Genomic DNA, 16664 nt, shown 5'->3' on the forward strand with positions numbered 1-16664 from the left:
GGCTTGTCTGGGTCCACTGACACTATAGTTGTGTTTCCACTGCATGGTACAGCTCTCATCTACTCAACTTGACTCGCTCTTTTTTTGGTTTTCCATTAGCAAAAGTTATGGATAGTACCTGGTACCTGGTACTTTTTGAGTACTACCTCGGTCGAGTTTCCAGCAAGCTGAACCGATGCTGGAGTAAAAGTAAAAAACACTGCAGACCACTGATTGGTCAGGGAGAATTGTCTGCACAAACACGCTGCTTTTAAATAGCCAAGCTACCGTCAATAGCGGGCGCAAATTTGTATTCACTTCACAAAAACAATTGCCAGCCCAGCAAAACTACACCATACACTACGGCGTACATTTGATGGAGTGCAGATGTTCCTCTGTTTGATTGCCGATGAAAGGATTCAGCAAGTGTCTCGGTGCTATGGCGATCAGCTGAGAATGCCGTGGTTACTATCCGCAGTGCAAAACCAAATAGAGAGAAGCGAGTGAAGTGAAGCAGAGCCGTACCACGTAGTGGAAACATGGCATGAGATGGATAAGATCTGCCTCAGGGAAAAACAGACTGTCCACATTATCCCCCAGAGGAACTTCAACAGGCAGTACAGTTAATGCAACAAGACTTATCTTACTTACTAAGACTTATTATCTTTCAACTTTTTCTCTATTTGTTGTGATGCTTATATTATTAATTTTACTTTTTGAACTGGAAATCTCTAAAGAATGCTAATACAAGTAGACTGTTTGATGCCTGGGGACCATGTGTGGTTTCTGATATTATTCTTTGATTGTAATTAAACAGTTCTGCATCAAATAACCTCCCATTACAATACAATAGTATTGCTATATTTTGAATATGTTGCATGAATAATATTAAAAGTGCTGATGTTTCTGAAAAATGACAAATGTCGTGTTGAATCAAGGTGTACTGCGGCCCCTTTTGCTTCTTTAAAATATCTCATCACTCAATAACTGCTAACTCATGCTTCTTTTTCTCCATTCTCTCTCTCTTTCTTTCTCTCCCTCCCATGTTGGCTTCTTCCATTTTCTTTCCTCTGCGTCTGTTCACATCTTCAGAGACTCTGGTCAAAGATAATCTTTATAGAAAACCCCCCATCTACAAACAGCATGGTACAGTCTACTTCCTTTTAACTCTTCCTTCTCTGGTCTGGTCTCTGCACGATGTGTTGCATGTCGCCTGCCAGTCATCTCGTCATCTGCTTATCCCAGTTCTCCTCCCTTCTCTCTATGGCCTGGACTCATTTAGTAGATTCCATTGCTCCATGGATCTACTATATATGCATAGGGCTGGTGTAAGAGTACTGCACCCATTCTATGTAATAAAAATCAACTTAGCCAAGTGCAGAATCTATCAAGGTTGAACATTAGGATGGCGGGCAATGTTATGATTAAACAAACCAAAAAACAATTTTGCAGCCCTAAGGTTTCTATGAACGAAAGCAGACCATTGACCCTGGCCTCTACATGTTAACACATTTAAGTATGTTGCATTTCTAACTACCTCTAATCAGTGATGTCACAGGAGATGTTTTTCATTAGGTGGCAAATGCAAAACACCTTCTGTGACATCACTGATTGGGCTGTTGTTACACTTTAAAGCTTTAGTGCAAAACTTTTTTATTAATTAATGAACGTCCGTTACATTCAAGCCATTGCCAAATGAGTTGCTACAAAGCTAATCAAGACTATCAGCTCCACACTCTCTCTGTATTTCTCAGTATGACTATGTTCAGAAGATTGGGCCTCATTCACCAATATCTTCCTAAGTTTTCTCCTTAAATATGTTCTTAAGAAAATCCCTAAGAAAAATCTACTCCATCTAAATCCATTTGGGGCTGATTGTTGGAATTGGGGCTCTTGGGTGTTAATTTACTATTTAATTTACTCACCCCGTTCATGCATGTTTGCACTCATCTCACTTGCTCATTTGTTGTTTTGACTGTGTTTCCTACTGTGAGTGGTTGTGCACAGGATTCACTTTGTATGGTGGCATTAGTGTTGTACTGATCACTGTTTCAATCTCGGTGTCTCTCCCCTAATCATTGTTTGTGTGTTCAAATTTATGATTTACAGTTTTCTCTGTAGTTGAAGATATATGTGCACATGACAGAGTCACTCATAACATATTGGCATAGGAGTCCAAGGAGCTCTAATCATCTCTATCACCCAAGGAAATATTAATCTGTATTAGATATGACAAGTGAATCAGTTGCATATGGCATAGTCCTACAGACATATGAACCAGCTGTCAGTATCTTGATTGTATGCACACAAGCAGACATGAGGTCACTGACAAGGTGCGTGCTGTCTGCCAAAAAAAGAGAAAGAAATCTTTATCTACTTTGTTCCAAGTAAAGACTGCTCCTAATGGTTTAGCCCTGGAGCTGTGTAAAATGACATTACATGGACGATGTACTTATGTTTGTGGGAGTTTTGCCCATTGGTCAAGTTCTCTGATACTGCATGCAGTATGTTAAGTGATCATATGTCTTTAACATTGTCCAAAAGAAAGAAAAGGCACTGCTGCCCAATTGATGTGTTCTCTCGGATTGTTAAGGAAGTACTTTTGGGTGGTTATCAGAACTGATAAAAACACTAGCCAGAGCTACGAATATAAAACCCAAATGGTAATAAACCATAGTTGTTCCTTAACCCATCTTTTACCTTACATAAATAGTAACCTAAACCCTTGAATATCCCACCTCGCATCATGATGATGATGCGTCTAAAACAAGTGAGCTAAATACCTTTAATGCTCGTATTAGGCCATCGGCAGCCAACAAGTAAAAACAACAGAAGCAGAGGTTTATGGATGGTTGGGTGCACCTCTCACACCCATCTCACTTTCTGAGTATGATGTCAGGAGGGCTTTTCAAGCATGGGAACACAAGGAAAGCAGCAGGATCTGACGTTTTCAGTGGGCGGGTCCTCTCACTGTGTGCTGGCCAACTAGCGCCAGTGTTCATAATGATATTAAACCTGTCAGTGACTCAGTCTGCCATTCCCACGTGCTTCAAGAAGTCCACCGTCATTCCTGTGCCCAAGAAAACAAGACCAGCCTGCCTGAATGACTACAGCACATTTTTCTCCATGACACCTACTGGACTAGTAATGGACTTAAAGCTACAGGACATAAAGTCACAAGGCTAAAAGTCTATTTGCTCACTAGAAGTCCCTAGAGGCTGCCATGCTTATTACACCCCACAATATAAGACGAACCAAACAACATTCTGACAATTTTGGTACTGTTCAAGTCGTATCAATAGTGAAGATAAAAAGGCAACTTTATAGCAATTTACTAATTGGATTTAAAAATATCTTGAGTACAAGTGGAAACCTTGGGCTGATGGTGGCAAAGGAGTAAAGGGCAGGAGGTCACCAACAAATGGATTTTATCCTCTGAGAACCATCATTATTCAAATGTCATGGAAATCCAGCCATTTTTTTTATCCAGACAAAGATCAAAGTCAAGGGGAAGTTGTGAACAAGGCCAGGGTTTTTCATTAGTTGCAATGACCCTAATGGGACAATGGATACCGTGACCAACTTTAATTGTAATCTGGACTTTAGTTGTTAAGATATCTTGCTCTGGTGACCAATGGGTCAGACTACCAAAATGTCAGTGTTATCCACCTAGCTGCCTGTAGATGGCGTCTCCAGCAGATTATGTCATGGTCTAGGGGGGTTGACTGTAGAGTTAATACTGCAGTACAGAGAACATTAACATCTGACTGTTTTACAGCTTCTAGAACATCCTGGCAGGATGGGGAGGATGGCAAGGTGGGTCTGTGTGTGTGTGTGTGTGTGTGTGTGTGTGTGTGTGTGTGTGTGTGTGTGTGTGTTTATCTCTCTCATTCAAAGTAATATTGTACATACATTCACTAATTTACTAACTCATACTTTGCCGTCATCCATCACTTCTTTCCATATTTCTCTCTCTCTCTCTCTCTCTCTCTCTCTCTCTCTCTGTGTGTGTAGAGGACCAGTTGGATGATCTTGAAGAGTGAGATTGATGGACAGATTGGTCCTGAAGACCTGGACCCCCGCAAATCGACCTGCAGTCTGCCCACTGACACCTCCCAGCCTAGTGAGTAGCTAATCTCAGGTTCAGTCTGGTGAATGAATGAATCAAACAAATAGATATTGACGGGTAGCTCAAGCATGAAATGGGAATTCAAAAATATTTTTTTTATCTTGGCAGATTTCCCCTACAATAAGTCTGCATCCTTACCCGGCTATGGAAGGAACGGCATCTACAAGGTGAGCTGCCAAATAACCCACAGTCTCACAGTCTATGGTGCTTCCTGTAACTTGGACAGATCAGCCAAAGACTGTCATTGCACAAGTTATTGCTTTAGTAAGAGTTAGAGCCACTTTCACTTTTCACTTTCAAAATTGCTTTAAAATATTGAAAGTAAGAAATGTGACTTAGTAGGCAAGTGAACAGGCTCCCTAAGGAACAAACACAATGCAAAAAGTCAAGAATTGATTGCTGTTGGGGCGACCTCTAGCTAAATCAGTAGAGCAGGGGCTATATGGATATAAAATCACAAATCACACATTTAAAGCCACTGTTATTTTCACATTTCCAACATTGGCTGCCCCCCAGTGGTACTATCAAAATAGTTGGGCAGCAACCCTCCGTGCAATATTTAAAACTGATATGCTGTTTAAAAATGAAAAGAAAAAAAGCCAAAAATGACTATTTGATCACTGTTTGATCACTGTTTGTTTGTAGACCTCAATGAAAGATTGAGGTCAGCGGTGACATTGCATTTCCTAACTGCTTTACAATAAGAGCCATGCTGTGTTTCACCAGTCAAACACTTTTATTGTGAAGCGACAGCTGTTAGAAATGTTACAGTATAACCGTGATATGGCTGTAGAAGAGTGACCAGTAAACAGTGAGGCTGATGTCAACGAGATGAAAACTACAAACAATAACACTATATTACATGCTGCATCGTTTCCTGTGAATTTGAATCCACTAATTATAGAATGTAAATGCATTGAATGGCTATTGCTAAAGAAAATGATAGACTATAGAAAACTGTAGAAAGTTTGATTTGATCTTATTTGAGAAAAAAATAGTTTTCATTAAAAACCTTGCCATTTTACAGACAACTACAGTTTATTATTTTGGTAGCTCTGCCCTCCAGTTCTATAATTTATGTTAACATTGCAGTCACAAAAGTACCTAGACATCGCTAAAAACACAAGCAACCAGACAATTGGCCCCACATTATCTAAACCATTTTATTTGGAGGTAAAACCTAAAGCGAGTGCACATGAAATGTTGCTAATTTTTCCTCATTGTACAGGAAAAGTGTACTTACAACCATGAAAAGTAGAGAAGTCTGAAGTGGTTGCATTTAAGACCATTTAAAAAGTTTCCTCCATTTTAAAAAACAACTTTGCCAAGCTTTTCTCTCACAGCTTTTGTATCAGATTACACAGGGGTCAGTCTGTATCCTTCACTCCACAGACAGGGCTCTGGTTTATTTTGTAGTGTGTGTGGGGGGGGTGGGTGGGGGTATTTAGTCTATCATCCACTAATGTAATATTGCTGCTCTCCCTCAGTGTTTGTTGATGGATAGAGGACAGGCAGACAAAACAGAACAGAGAAGGAAATGAAAGCTCAAGAGCTACGACAGATTCATTTATATGAAACTATTTTTCACTTGCTGGCATGACTGGTTAGTGTTGTTGATTTAGTGTGTTGAAGAATGAAGGGAGGTTTGTTGTTTCTATTAAACGTGGGGTTATATAACATACTTATTATACTTAATATCTACAGTATCTTTTTGTGAAAGCACATTGCTCGTATACAGAATGACATAGGGCTCAATCTCAAGCTACACTGTAAATCAATAGGGCAGTTGTGCATCTTGTATTTACCGTCACAAAAGTGCTTGTTTTGCTGCTGACAGGCTCAGATTATTATTCTAAGTGTCTGACAACATTATGGAAAGGATTTCTAAGGAGGTCGACCTTTCTGTTAAAGAGTAAGATCCTTTTTTTAAACATAAAAACATCCGCCAAATTGCATTCTAAAACCATCAGACTCCATGTAAATAATCAGTAATTTTAGCATCGTAAAATACACTCCATTCAAAGTCGACAGAAACAAAATAAAACTATGAAAAGCCGTTTTGGGTCATCTTTCCACTTTTTCAACCATCAGTTTTGGTTGAAATAAACACATAGTTTACCGATTTATATGAGAAAATATTAGGAAGAGAACTTAGGAGGAGTAGAGAATATTTCAAGTTGTTGAAACTATAGTGGACGAGCGTAGTGCTAGTCGCTGCTGAAGCAGCAGCGGTGAAGTCTACACAACACCTACTAGCAGAAAACGGTGCAAAACAGTACGGAGATATAACCCGAGTTACCTCAAATTTGGATTCAGTTGGAGCGGGACGGAGAAAGTGCAGCGTGGCAACGTGGGCCATAATGGTGGTACTTAGAGAGCCTGATATTTTCTGAAGTGTTACATGATGTAAAACAGGGCTGACAAACTTATTTTCACTAAGGGCCTTACTGTAAAAAGAGGATCACACCAAGGGCCAGACATGTAAAGTTTATTGACATGCTTTTGTTTCATTGAAAAAGTCATATATGTTGACTTTATTACTGCATGTTGCTTTTTTCTACACTTTTGAAACTTTTTTTGTAGTTTTTGACGACTATTTGTGGCTCTCTCAGATGTTTTTTGTCACTATTAAAAAACAAGAAAACATTTTCCCAAAAATTTTACGCTTTTTGTCACATTTCTGTCGACATAAAGCCCTACAAAAGTCAGCTAAAAAGTTCCTTAGCCATCATAGAATTTAGCAAATCAAGCAAAACAATAAATATCTTCTGATCACTTTGTGAGCATCAATTGTCAAAAATAGATGCTTCACCTGAGTTTGACTTTGAGTTTGACACATGTGGTGTAAAAGGTTTGAGACAGACTGGTGTAATGTGTCTATGTTTACATGTGTGTGTGTTCCTATAGGCTGCTGAGATGGTGGAGGATGAAGTGGACCCACACTCTGAGAGCTGGGGAGTCATGAGAGGTGAGAGAAAAAAGAAATTAACGATGTTTATCTCCTGATCTTTGTTCTGTTCTTCATGTTAGTGGTTTGCAAGCTTGTGCCATTATCTACTATCTCTAGCTACGAAAAGTAATGCACTGTAATTCCTATGTATTCCACGTATTCATTATTGTACGCATGGCATTAACTGCTGCTGTATAAGAGCGCTCTGGTCCCTGTAGGGAGGAGGTCAGGGTGGTTGTTTGGGTCCTAAAACACAGGGCTTTCAATCGGGGGAGCGGAGTTCATGTCCCGGAAGAAATTAAGGAGAAAACACAAGACTTTGACCCAGGAAACGGGTGTTCGTGTCCCTGGAGTACTACTTAAAGCTTTAGTGCGTAACTTTTTGATATTAATGAACGTCCGTTTCATTCAAGCCATTGCCAAATTAGTTGCTACAAAGTTAATTAAGACTATCAGCTCCACACAACTCTCTGACTAAGATTGTGTCGTCCGGTGACTTTCCGCAGAAACTTGAGTGAAGATATTGACCTCTTCCATCCATCATGTTTTTTTAATCCTCTGTGTCCTCCTTGGCTACTAGCAACTGCGTGGAAGGGGGGGGGGGATTTTGAATCCAAACCACAATCTTTTTTCTAATCTTAACTAGTCGTTTTGCAAAGCGAATGCAGAAGTGCTGTTTACCCTGTTACGAGTTGATGAACCACTGAAACGATTTTGGAAACATTATTTAAATTTTTGTTGTTGCTTTAACTGTTGTCGCAGCAGGACAGTCACCTTTTGTCTGCTAAGTTTAACTGCAACGTCCTCTGAAACTACTGTAACCTCACAGTACTCTGTACCCGGCTCACAGTCACCTTTTATCAGCTAAATTTAACTGTTAACTGTTTTAATTGTCACATGACCGGCCGGCGGTCGTAATTCCGTAGGATATCAGTCAAATTGTTCTGTATAAGTTTTCGTAGGATAACAAACAAACCCATGAGAATGTGTTGACCTGAGAGCCCCAGGGTTTGATTAAGCATCTACCGTATTATTCAACCGGTATGTGCTCTGTCTGGGCCAAATCATGCAAGACAGCATATTTTAGATAGATATGCTACATAGGAGTCAAAGCTACGCTAATCTAGTTTTAATGTGCCCCATCGTGTACAGTGCCTCTGGCTTTTTGAATCAAAGAACCGGATCTGTTTTAACACAGGTACTCATCTTTTGTACTGATGAGTGAACCGGGAGAGTTTCATGTCCTTCCAACAAAAACTTCCAACTCCCAAAGTAACCTAACAACTGCATTGTTGCGAATCATCAAAAGAGAACCATTCCCTCCAGATGATAGTATCAGCTAAAATCTTAAACCATAAAATGTGAAAGGCCCGCGTCATTTAGGTACAGATCTAAGGTCAGTTTACAATCCCTGATTACATTGTGACCAAGCATGTAGAGCCTGCAGCCCTGGCTCCAGATCAGTTACTAAGGTAACAGCACAGAGAGGTGATGTCATTTTATTTCCAGCTGCAGAGTTATTTGTGTGTGTGTGTGTGTGTGTGTGTGTGTGTGTGTGTGTGTGTGTGTGTGTGTGTGTGTGTGTGTGTGTGTGTGTGTGTGTGTGTGTGTGTGTGATGCCTTTGAAACCCAATATTTCTGAGATTTGAGTCCACGAGGTGTCAACTGAGATGTAACTCATTGTTCCACCAGATTAATTCTTTTCTTTCTCTCTTTTCCTCCCTCTCAGAATACAAGGTAAATTTCCCTCATTTGTTGATACTTTACAAATATTATTCTTGGCAGCTTTGTTTGGCCATTGGATTTAATTGTATTGCCTAATAAATCTCCCACAATGCTTACTTTGTGTGTGCCAGATCTACCCTTATGAGATTCTGGCAGTGACGCATAGAGTGAAGGTGAAGCTTCCCAGAGAAGTAGATCGCACCCGACTGGAGGTGAGCTCTAATCTTCTTCTCCCATGCTCATTAAAAAGCCTGAGAAAATGTTCAATTGTGGTTTAAAGAATGACTTGCATGCAGTTTGGGTAAAGCAGCCAGACAGCTAAGCCAAGGTTGGAGAAGTGCAGCCTCCAATCTTTGTAAAGGTGGGTAAATGATTGCATCTGCTGCTATTTTTTTATTTTTAAGAAATAGATATACTGCATGACCAAAATGTGTGGACAGGGGCTTTTGTGCAATGTTTGTCCCGAGCTGCTTTTCAGGATTTGAATGCCTCAGTGTGCTTCAAACAGGAGGTCACTCCGACATTTTTGTTGCCTTTTTAGAATTGTTTTGGGGCAATTTTTCGGCGTTTTTGTCACTTTCTCTGACATTTGTCGCCTTTTGAGTTTTGGCGCTTTTTGTTAGGGGATTTTTTTCGTTTTTTCGAGTTTTTTTCTCCCACAATTTTTTAGTACATGTCCCAGGACCTCCCTAGATAGTTGGAGATCTCAACCCCCCCCCCCCCAATGTTGAACCCAAAGTTACGCCCCTTGGTGTAATGCTTTTGGCTGTGTGGAGAAAATTCTGTGAGTTCTACCTGTGACATGCTAAATAAAGTCAATAAATTGTGGGATTTGATTGAATGTGAATATAATTGGCAGTAGCATTGGTTCCTCTGGGTAATGCCAAGTTTTAAGTCTTGAAATAAAAAAATTAAGCACGATTGGATTTAATGTCCCGTAATAACTACTAGTTTTCCTGCAGTTATTCTCATGCCACACATTTACACATTCATAACTTTGATTACATTTCTTTGGTTTGAAAACAGGAAATATTTTGGTTAGTCATAGTTTCAAGTAAAGTTCCACAAGGAATTAAAACATCATTTAAAAACTTTAAATTGTGGTCTTGCGGTGCAGCACTGAAAACGCTCCCTTTAAAATATTGAAACCTTCAGTAAGCCTAATGTGAGAACTCTCTGTGGGCCTTCTGTTTTAACCATCACTGTTCCTGAACCTTGACCCCAAAGTGCTGCTGGTTTACCTAAAGTAATCAGCAGCTAAACACATATCAGAACTCAACTCAGAGCCCAGACAGGGACACTTCCCCATGTGGCAATACAACCCATTACTGATGGCTGCTGTGTGAGGAGACACACACAATTATCAGCTGGCAAGCTTTAGTGCAGAGGCATAACTTAAAGGAACAGTTCAACATTTTTGGAAATACCCTTCTAATGTGTGTGTGTGTGTGTGTGTGTGTGTGTGTGTGTGTGTGTGTGTGTGTGTGTGTGTGTGTGTGTGTGTGTGTGTTGATCCAAGATCCTTGTTGATAATGCACTTTTTTATGAAGTCGTCAATAGCTGAATTGTTGCACATATGTTCCATCGATTTGACTTAACTAGCCATTCTCATGCGAAAGATTAAAAATTTTGGCCATAAAGTTTTAAAGTGCCCATATTATGAAAAAAAACATATTTTCTGGGATTTTGGGTGTTATTTTGTGTCTGTGGTGCTTCCACACGCATACAAACTTTGAAAAAAATCCATCCATGCTGTTTTGAGTGAGATACGGTTTCTGAATGTGTCCTGCCTTCAGTCTCCTGGTGAGCTGTTCAAAATCAGGGGCAGACCTATGGCCCAAACTACAGCAACACTGGACCCAGGGGCAACCTTTAGCTCACCCAGTAGAGTGTGCGCCCCAAGTAGGCTGAGTCCTTGGCAGCGGCCGTGGGTTCGAATCCAACCTGTGGCCCTTTGCTGCATGTCGTCCCCCCTCTCTCTCCCCTTTCCTGTCAATAACAATGAGTTAGTATAACCTACACTATGAAAGCTCCAAAAGGCTAAATCAATGCACAAAAGATCACTTGGGTCAGTAAAGCGCTGCTTTTTAAGTTCTGTCTTTGGGTTCAAACCCAGAATGTTGCACATCTGGCTGCACCCTGATCACTGATGTCACAGCAAAAGGGCCACATTTTTGAAAGTTTGAAGCCACATGAGCAGACAATAAGACAATAAGAGGTCATGGGATAGAAAACTAGCTTCCATCATCTAAAGAAAACTATAAAATAATACTAGTAATGGTAACCTTATTGTGTAACACTTAGAAAATCAAAGTTTCTTGATAATAGAGATTGTCTTTTCTGTCATTTCCCTGTCATGTTATTATGCTGTCAGCATGGCAGGTTCAGAGTTAAAGGGATCGCAATGTTTTTCCCTCAGGGTGAAAACGAAAATCACTCTACATTCCTCCCTCTGCTGGTTGCCATGGCAACCAGGTGATTGGCTTCCACACAGCAATAGCCTGCCTTTATTTTGATCACTATCATCATGGAGACGCATAACTGCTGTGCACAGTGCTGCCAAAGTTTTACAATAAAGTTCCGTATGCTTTTGGTCTGGGTCTAAATCAATACCATGCCATGTTTTTGTTCTGAGCTGGGTTATGGATAGGAGTTTGGTTTGGATTAACTTCTCAAGCACAGAATTTTGTGTATTAAACCTCAATACAGGAGGCCTAATAACGCCTGCTGATGTGGTGAACACAAACATGATGTTAGGATAGGATGAATTTCTTCTATGTGACTCCAATCTGAGAGTAACCTGCTACTGATTTACCATACTTGAAATTTGTGTCATGTGACCAGCCGGCGGTCGCCCGTACTTCCGTAGGATAGCATACAAATTGTTGTGCATAACCTTTTCGTAGGTGAACATACGCACTTGACCAGGCATTTAGAAAGTTCTACTATCTAAAAAAATATAATCTTTCTAGCCATACACACATAAGTTATCTAGGTTATTTAGTTAGCCTAGCTAAGCGTCTTAGTTCATACTACCAATATTTATCTTTATTTTTAGTTTATTTGACAGGGACAGTGCATATTACTAAATAATTCTGTAAATATGCCAGATGTAGCCAAAAGGCTAGTTTTCATCTGCAATCCCTGGCCAGATGTTACAATAGTATGACTAAAAAGCAAATAAACAAAACAAGTGGGCTTATAAAAAATACACATTAACCAAGCAAAAAGCAACACTTTGCTATAAAACATTAATAAAATGTACATAAAGAAAAGTCAGTAGTCCAAAGCATACTGTACATGAAGCATGCATGACAAACCAGTCCTTCCAGAAGGACAGTTTTTTTGTGATTGTTGCAAGCAAAAATCCTTGATTCTTGTTTTCTTAAAAAATGCGATGGAATATGCGGGATATTTATGCAATTTTATGCGATGAAATTGCGGGAACTTGCAAAACATGCGGGAACTTGCAAAAACTGCGGTTTGATGAAAAAGAGAAGAAAAAGTGATTCCCCCAACACCCTGCTTTTTTTAAACTTAATTTCCAAAAATAGTTTACAGATATTCAGTCATTGCAATAAGTAAACAAATAAGATACAAAAATATATACAAATAATATAATATTAAAGTAAAAATAAAAGTAATAGTCTAAACAGAGGGAAATAAAAGATACAAAAGAGACAGACTTTTAAAAATCGTTAATAATATAGACAGCAGGAGCACTTAAAGAAATTTGAGTAGACATCAGAGATATATGTGACTTTTTTACAAAGAAAATGCGGGGATTATGAAATCATGCAAGCAACGCATATTTTGCACGGAAATCGGCAATTTATGCGGCGAAAGTGCGGCATATTTGAAAAAATGCGGCCCCCGCATGAATATGCAGACTTTGGCTGATTATGCGTTGAATTATGCAATCGCATAATCGCGTTTTTCTGGAGGGACTGACAAACAAGAAGCAGCATCAGGCCAATACCAATGAAGTCAGGAGTTAGCATAGCAATAGCATATAGCACATACAGCGAGGCATGCATCAGCACATTAAGCAGCGTTAGACAGTTATTTGTTAGTTAAAGCATACAGTGCTAAATAAACTAGACAAACTCTAGCAGTCAACTATCAATCATACAAAAAAAATGAAAAACAAAACAAAGAAGCAGAAACAACAATGCATACAACACATATGAAGCAGCACGTGAGAGATATTGAATGAACTCTATCAGAAGCACACCACAATGGACAACCCAAGCAAGCATAGTAAGACGCAAGGCACACACTAGTCTCGCATTGCCAGACCTTCCTCCACAGTGCTGCAGAGGGAGGTCTGGCTAGTCCACACAGCATTCCTGGAAGGGAGAGAAACATGCTCTGGTTTATTGGCATTTATTCAAACCAATCACAATCGTCTTGGGCAGCGCTAAGCTCCGGACGGAGCCACGGTGCCTCTGCTAAATTGTTTCAGGAAGGAACTTGTTTTGGTGGAACATGTGTACGTTCAAAAGTAGTTTTAGTCGTGCAACAGAAAACTCAGATTGGACAGATAGTCTAGCTAGCTGTCTGGATTTACCCTGCAGAGATCTGAGGAGCAGTTAACCATAGTCCTCACAAATCCACCGGAGGTTAGAACGCCAACACAAAGAGAGAGGAAGGGGACGGACATCCGGACGAAAATTAGGGCCATCCGGAAAAATTTCCGGTGGCAACGGAGCAATCCCCGATGTAAAACATCGTGGATATAGACTACAGACACCGTGACACCAGGAGACACAGCAGGGGGATCAGGTTTATTGCTGGCAGGTGAAGTTAGCAATGAGCCCTTGTTTCAAATGAAAACTATGTGTTAAGGTCTCTGGATAATAGCTGCTTGCCAATACATTCACAATGACCAATGTGAGCATTTTGCTGATCTGGCACCCACTTCAGTCGGGCAAAGACACCATGGCAGTGCCTTTTTTAAGTTAATGCAACTACAACTTGGGGATCCCCTTTGTGGTAAAAAAAAGACACCAATGTTGACTGAGGTGGAAGGCTGAAAGTTAGACCACCCACCCAACCATCCATCTTCAAAACACCAAATGAGTAGTGAGTTTCTTAAAATGATGACCTGCTTCATGTACAATACAAGTCTTTTGTGCTAAGTATATGTTTCTTGGTGCTTTTCCAGAGACACCTATCTCCTGAGGACTTCCAGCAGGTTTTCGGCATGACCCTGGAGCAGTTTGACCGCCTGGCCCTCTGGAAGAAGAACGACCTGAAGAAGAGGGCACGCCTTTTTTAGACCGAAGGAAAATGATCTCAACATGCATGCATCCAGTGTGGGAGGAAGCACAAAAGAAAGCCAACCCATTTGAAATCTCTACATACAGTATGCACCGCCATGATAGCCCTACTTCCACCTGTAAACCGCCATCTGCCTGTGACGCCGCGGGGAGGCGCTCCGTGCCCGAACATTTCCACGATGTTGAGGCAGCAACTAGAGCTTTTTGTATGCTATGTGGTGCCAATGTTTGATCGACAGCCTCGCAGAAGAGGGCGAGGAGCTGCGTTTGCATGGCCTGTGTTGATGCTCCTCGCCTCCCGTGTGGTTTCTGCGTCCTCCCCGGCCCATCTGGATGCTTTCATACACCCTGGCAAAATAATGACTTACACATTACAAACTAGTTCTCATGCAGGCCTTCCCCCTGGTTGCTGTGGTCCAGACTGTTACATACACACCTTCTTTTACTTCACCTTACCACTGGTTTCTTTTATTTTTTTAAACTGTTTTTTTTTTTTATTCAACACACAATACAGAGATACAATACAGAGAATATACAACTTGGAGGAGATGCTTACACCTTACCGGTTTCTATCTTGAGTTTTTCATCAGTAACTCGTTTGTTTTTCATTGTCTAATCTGTCTCTACACATCATTTGTTTGCTGCTCTGCCTTTTCTCTCTCGCTGTCTCTCCATCGTTTTAAGTTTTCTCCCTCCACTGAGTGACTTTTACATTGTCGAGGCAGTCCATTTTTACACCCGCCATTACTTCATGGACGGTGAAGAGACTGCACAGTCACTGTGCAAGCATGTCAAGGCCAAAGACGGGGATAAGAAACGACTCCAACTTCTGGGATCTCTTTCTTCAAAAACTGTCAAAAGCCCCTTGTCATACACTTTTGTTTTCAATTTTCCTTCATGTTTTTTTTTCTATCAGTGAAGTTGAGAAAGTCTGGCCGGGTAGTTTCGATGTGCCGTCCCATTTCTTATATAAACATCTGGTAAATCAGCACGGATAGCGGAGCCCAGGCTGGAAAGAGGCCACAATATGGCAGTGAATCACAGATGGGGGGGGGGGGACATAACATACAGTACAGTACAGTTTCAGGGCTTCAGGGTGTGTAAAGGTGTCAAACGTGCAGGATTGCCAGAGACGCGTGCCCTCACATCACACAAACAATTGAAATTATTTTTATAAGCTATTTTTGACTTGTCATTAAATCATGAGATGCAGCTGAGAGAAATCATGATTTTGTTACCAGAAAAAAAAAAGCCCATGCTGACTTTGTTAAGCTTCACAGACCTGCAGCAGCACTTACGCATAACAAGTGGGGTCTTGCTTGATTTGAAACCCAATACTCTAGCTGTGTTATATCTTCTCAGATAAAGATTTAACTCTTTGGATGTATGTTGTTTGCGAGCATTGTTGCGTACAGTAAAAGCTCCACATTTAAGCTGAAGTCCAGCAGCTTTGCTTGATGATTTCTGAACCGTAAATCGATCAACGCGCCAACTTACATACTGCAAGATGTATGTGAACATATAGTGGACATATACCAGATATATTTGTCTGTGTACAAGCCATTATGTATAACTCTTCAGCCATGCATGAGGATAGGTAATGGGGTTTGAAATGTATGAAAACATTATCATCAATGTGGTTTGAGTGATTCGTTATTTTCTGGTTAAACTGAAATGCCCGGGTCAGCTGCTTACATTAGGCTGTGTTAGGTATTTATTTAATTGTATTGAGAAAGGGATTTTATTTTGAAATCTTAAGGGTGTAGTGTTGAATGAATAGCATCAGAGAAGAGAGATTTTTGAAGAGAAACATATCAAATGTTGAGTTTAATCTGAGTGTCAAATCAATGTTGCTCCTGTAAGTAACACACTAACTGTTGTTATAAAGCGTCATGTCCTTTCTAATATTCATCTGCTATTAAAGTGCTTTATCCAAACTACAGAGTCCCTATGGGCTGGAGTGCTTGAGTTTGTGACTATACATTTAAGTAAAGTGTGTAACATGTGTGTGGATGTTTTTTAAGATGGAGAATTGAGTGTATGACCTCTGACGTCATCATGTTCCAATAGTGAAAGATGGGAAAGCTCATCTTAAGCTGGAGAAGAACCACTGAAGAAAAGAGATGCAGTCTGCAGCTCTCTCTCCCTCATTGACTGCCCCTTCACCTCCCTGTCCTTCCCTTCTGTCTGTGGATGAAATGGAATTTAAACTGAAAGTTCTATTTACAACCACCGACAGCAAGTAGGCTCAGAGCAAAACGCGTGGCACAACACACTGCCTCGGGCGCTTTTCCACAATGATTCTAGTTTTTTCAACTTGAGACATTTAGGGCGCTCCTGCAAAAACTTAAAGCGCATAGAGCAGAAAAACGCGCTAAGCAAGCAAAAAGCTTCACTCTCATTGAAAACAATTAGACTACAAAGAGCCGCCCCAGGCTGCAAAAAAAGCGCTCTGTCCGTCTCTTTGTGTGTGTGTGTCTGTCTGTTGTGTAAATGGACTGTTTTTATATAGCGCTTTTCTAGTCTTAACGACTACTCAAAGCGCTTTAACATAGTACAGGAACCATTCACACACATTCATACACTGTGGCCTCGGCTG

At 40.5% G+C, this 16664-nt stretch overlaps 1 protein-coding gene across 1 annotated transcript in view; it reads left to right on the forward strand.

Annotated features, from left to right (window-relative positions):
* ablim2 (actin binding LIM protein family, member 2) overlaps positions 1-16005 on the forward strand; it is a 96951-nt gene extending 80946 nt beyond the window's left edge. Inside the window, exons 16-23 of the mRNA XM_039821737.1 lie at positions 1072-1125; positions 3758-3795; positions 3994-4102; positions 4217-4275; positions 7016-7076; positions 8788-8795; positions 8915-8995; positions 13951-16005. Coding sequence (XP_039677671.1) covers positions 1072-1125; positions 3758-3795; positions 3994-4102; positions 4217-4275; positions 7016-7076; positions 8788-8795; positions 8915-8995; positions 13951-14064 — 524 coding nt within the window. The 3' untranslated portion in view covers positions 14065-16005. The remainder of the gene's footprint in view (positions 1-1071; positions 1126-3757; positions 3796-3993; positions 4103-4216; positions 4276-7015; positions 7077-8787; positions 8796-8914; positions 8996-13950) is intronic.
* Positions 16006-16664: the final 659 nt, after the last annotated feature.

The sequence above is a fragment of the Perca fluviatilis genome, chromosome 14, assembly GCF_010015445.1.
Source record: "Perca fluviatilis chromosome 14, GENO_Pfluv_1.0, whole genome shotgun sequence".
Lineage (NCBI taxonomy): Eukaryota > Metazoa > Chordata > Actinopteri > Perciformes > Percidae > Perca > Perca fluviatilis.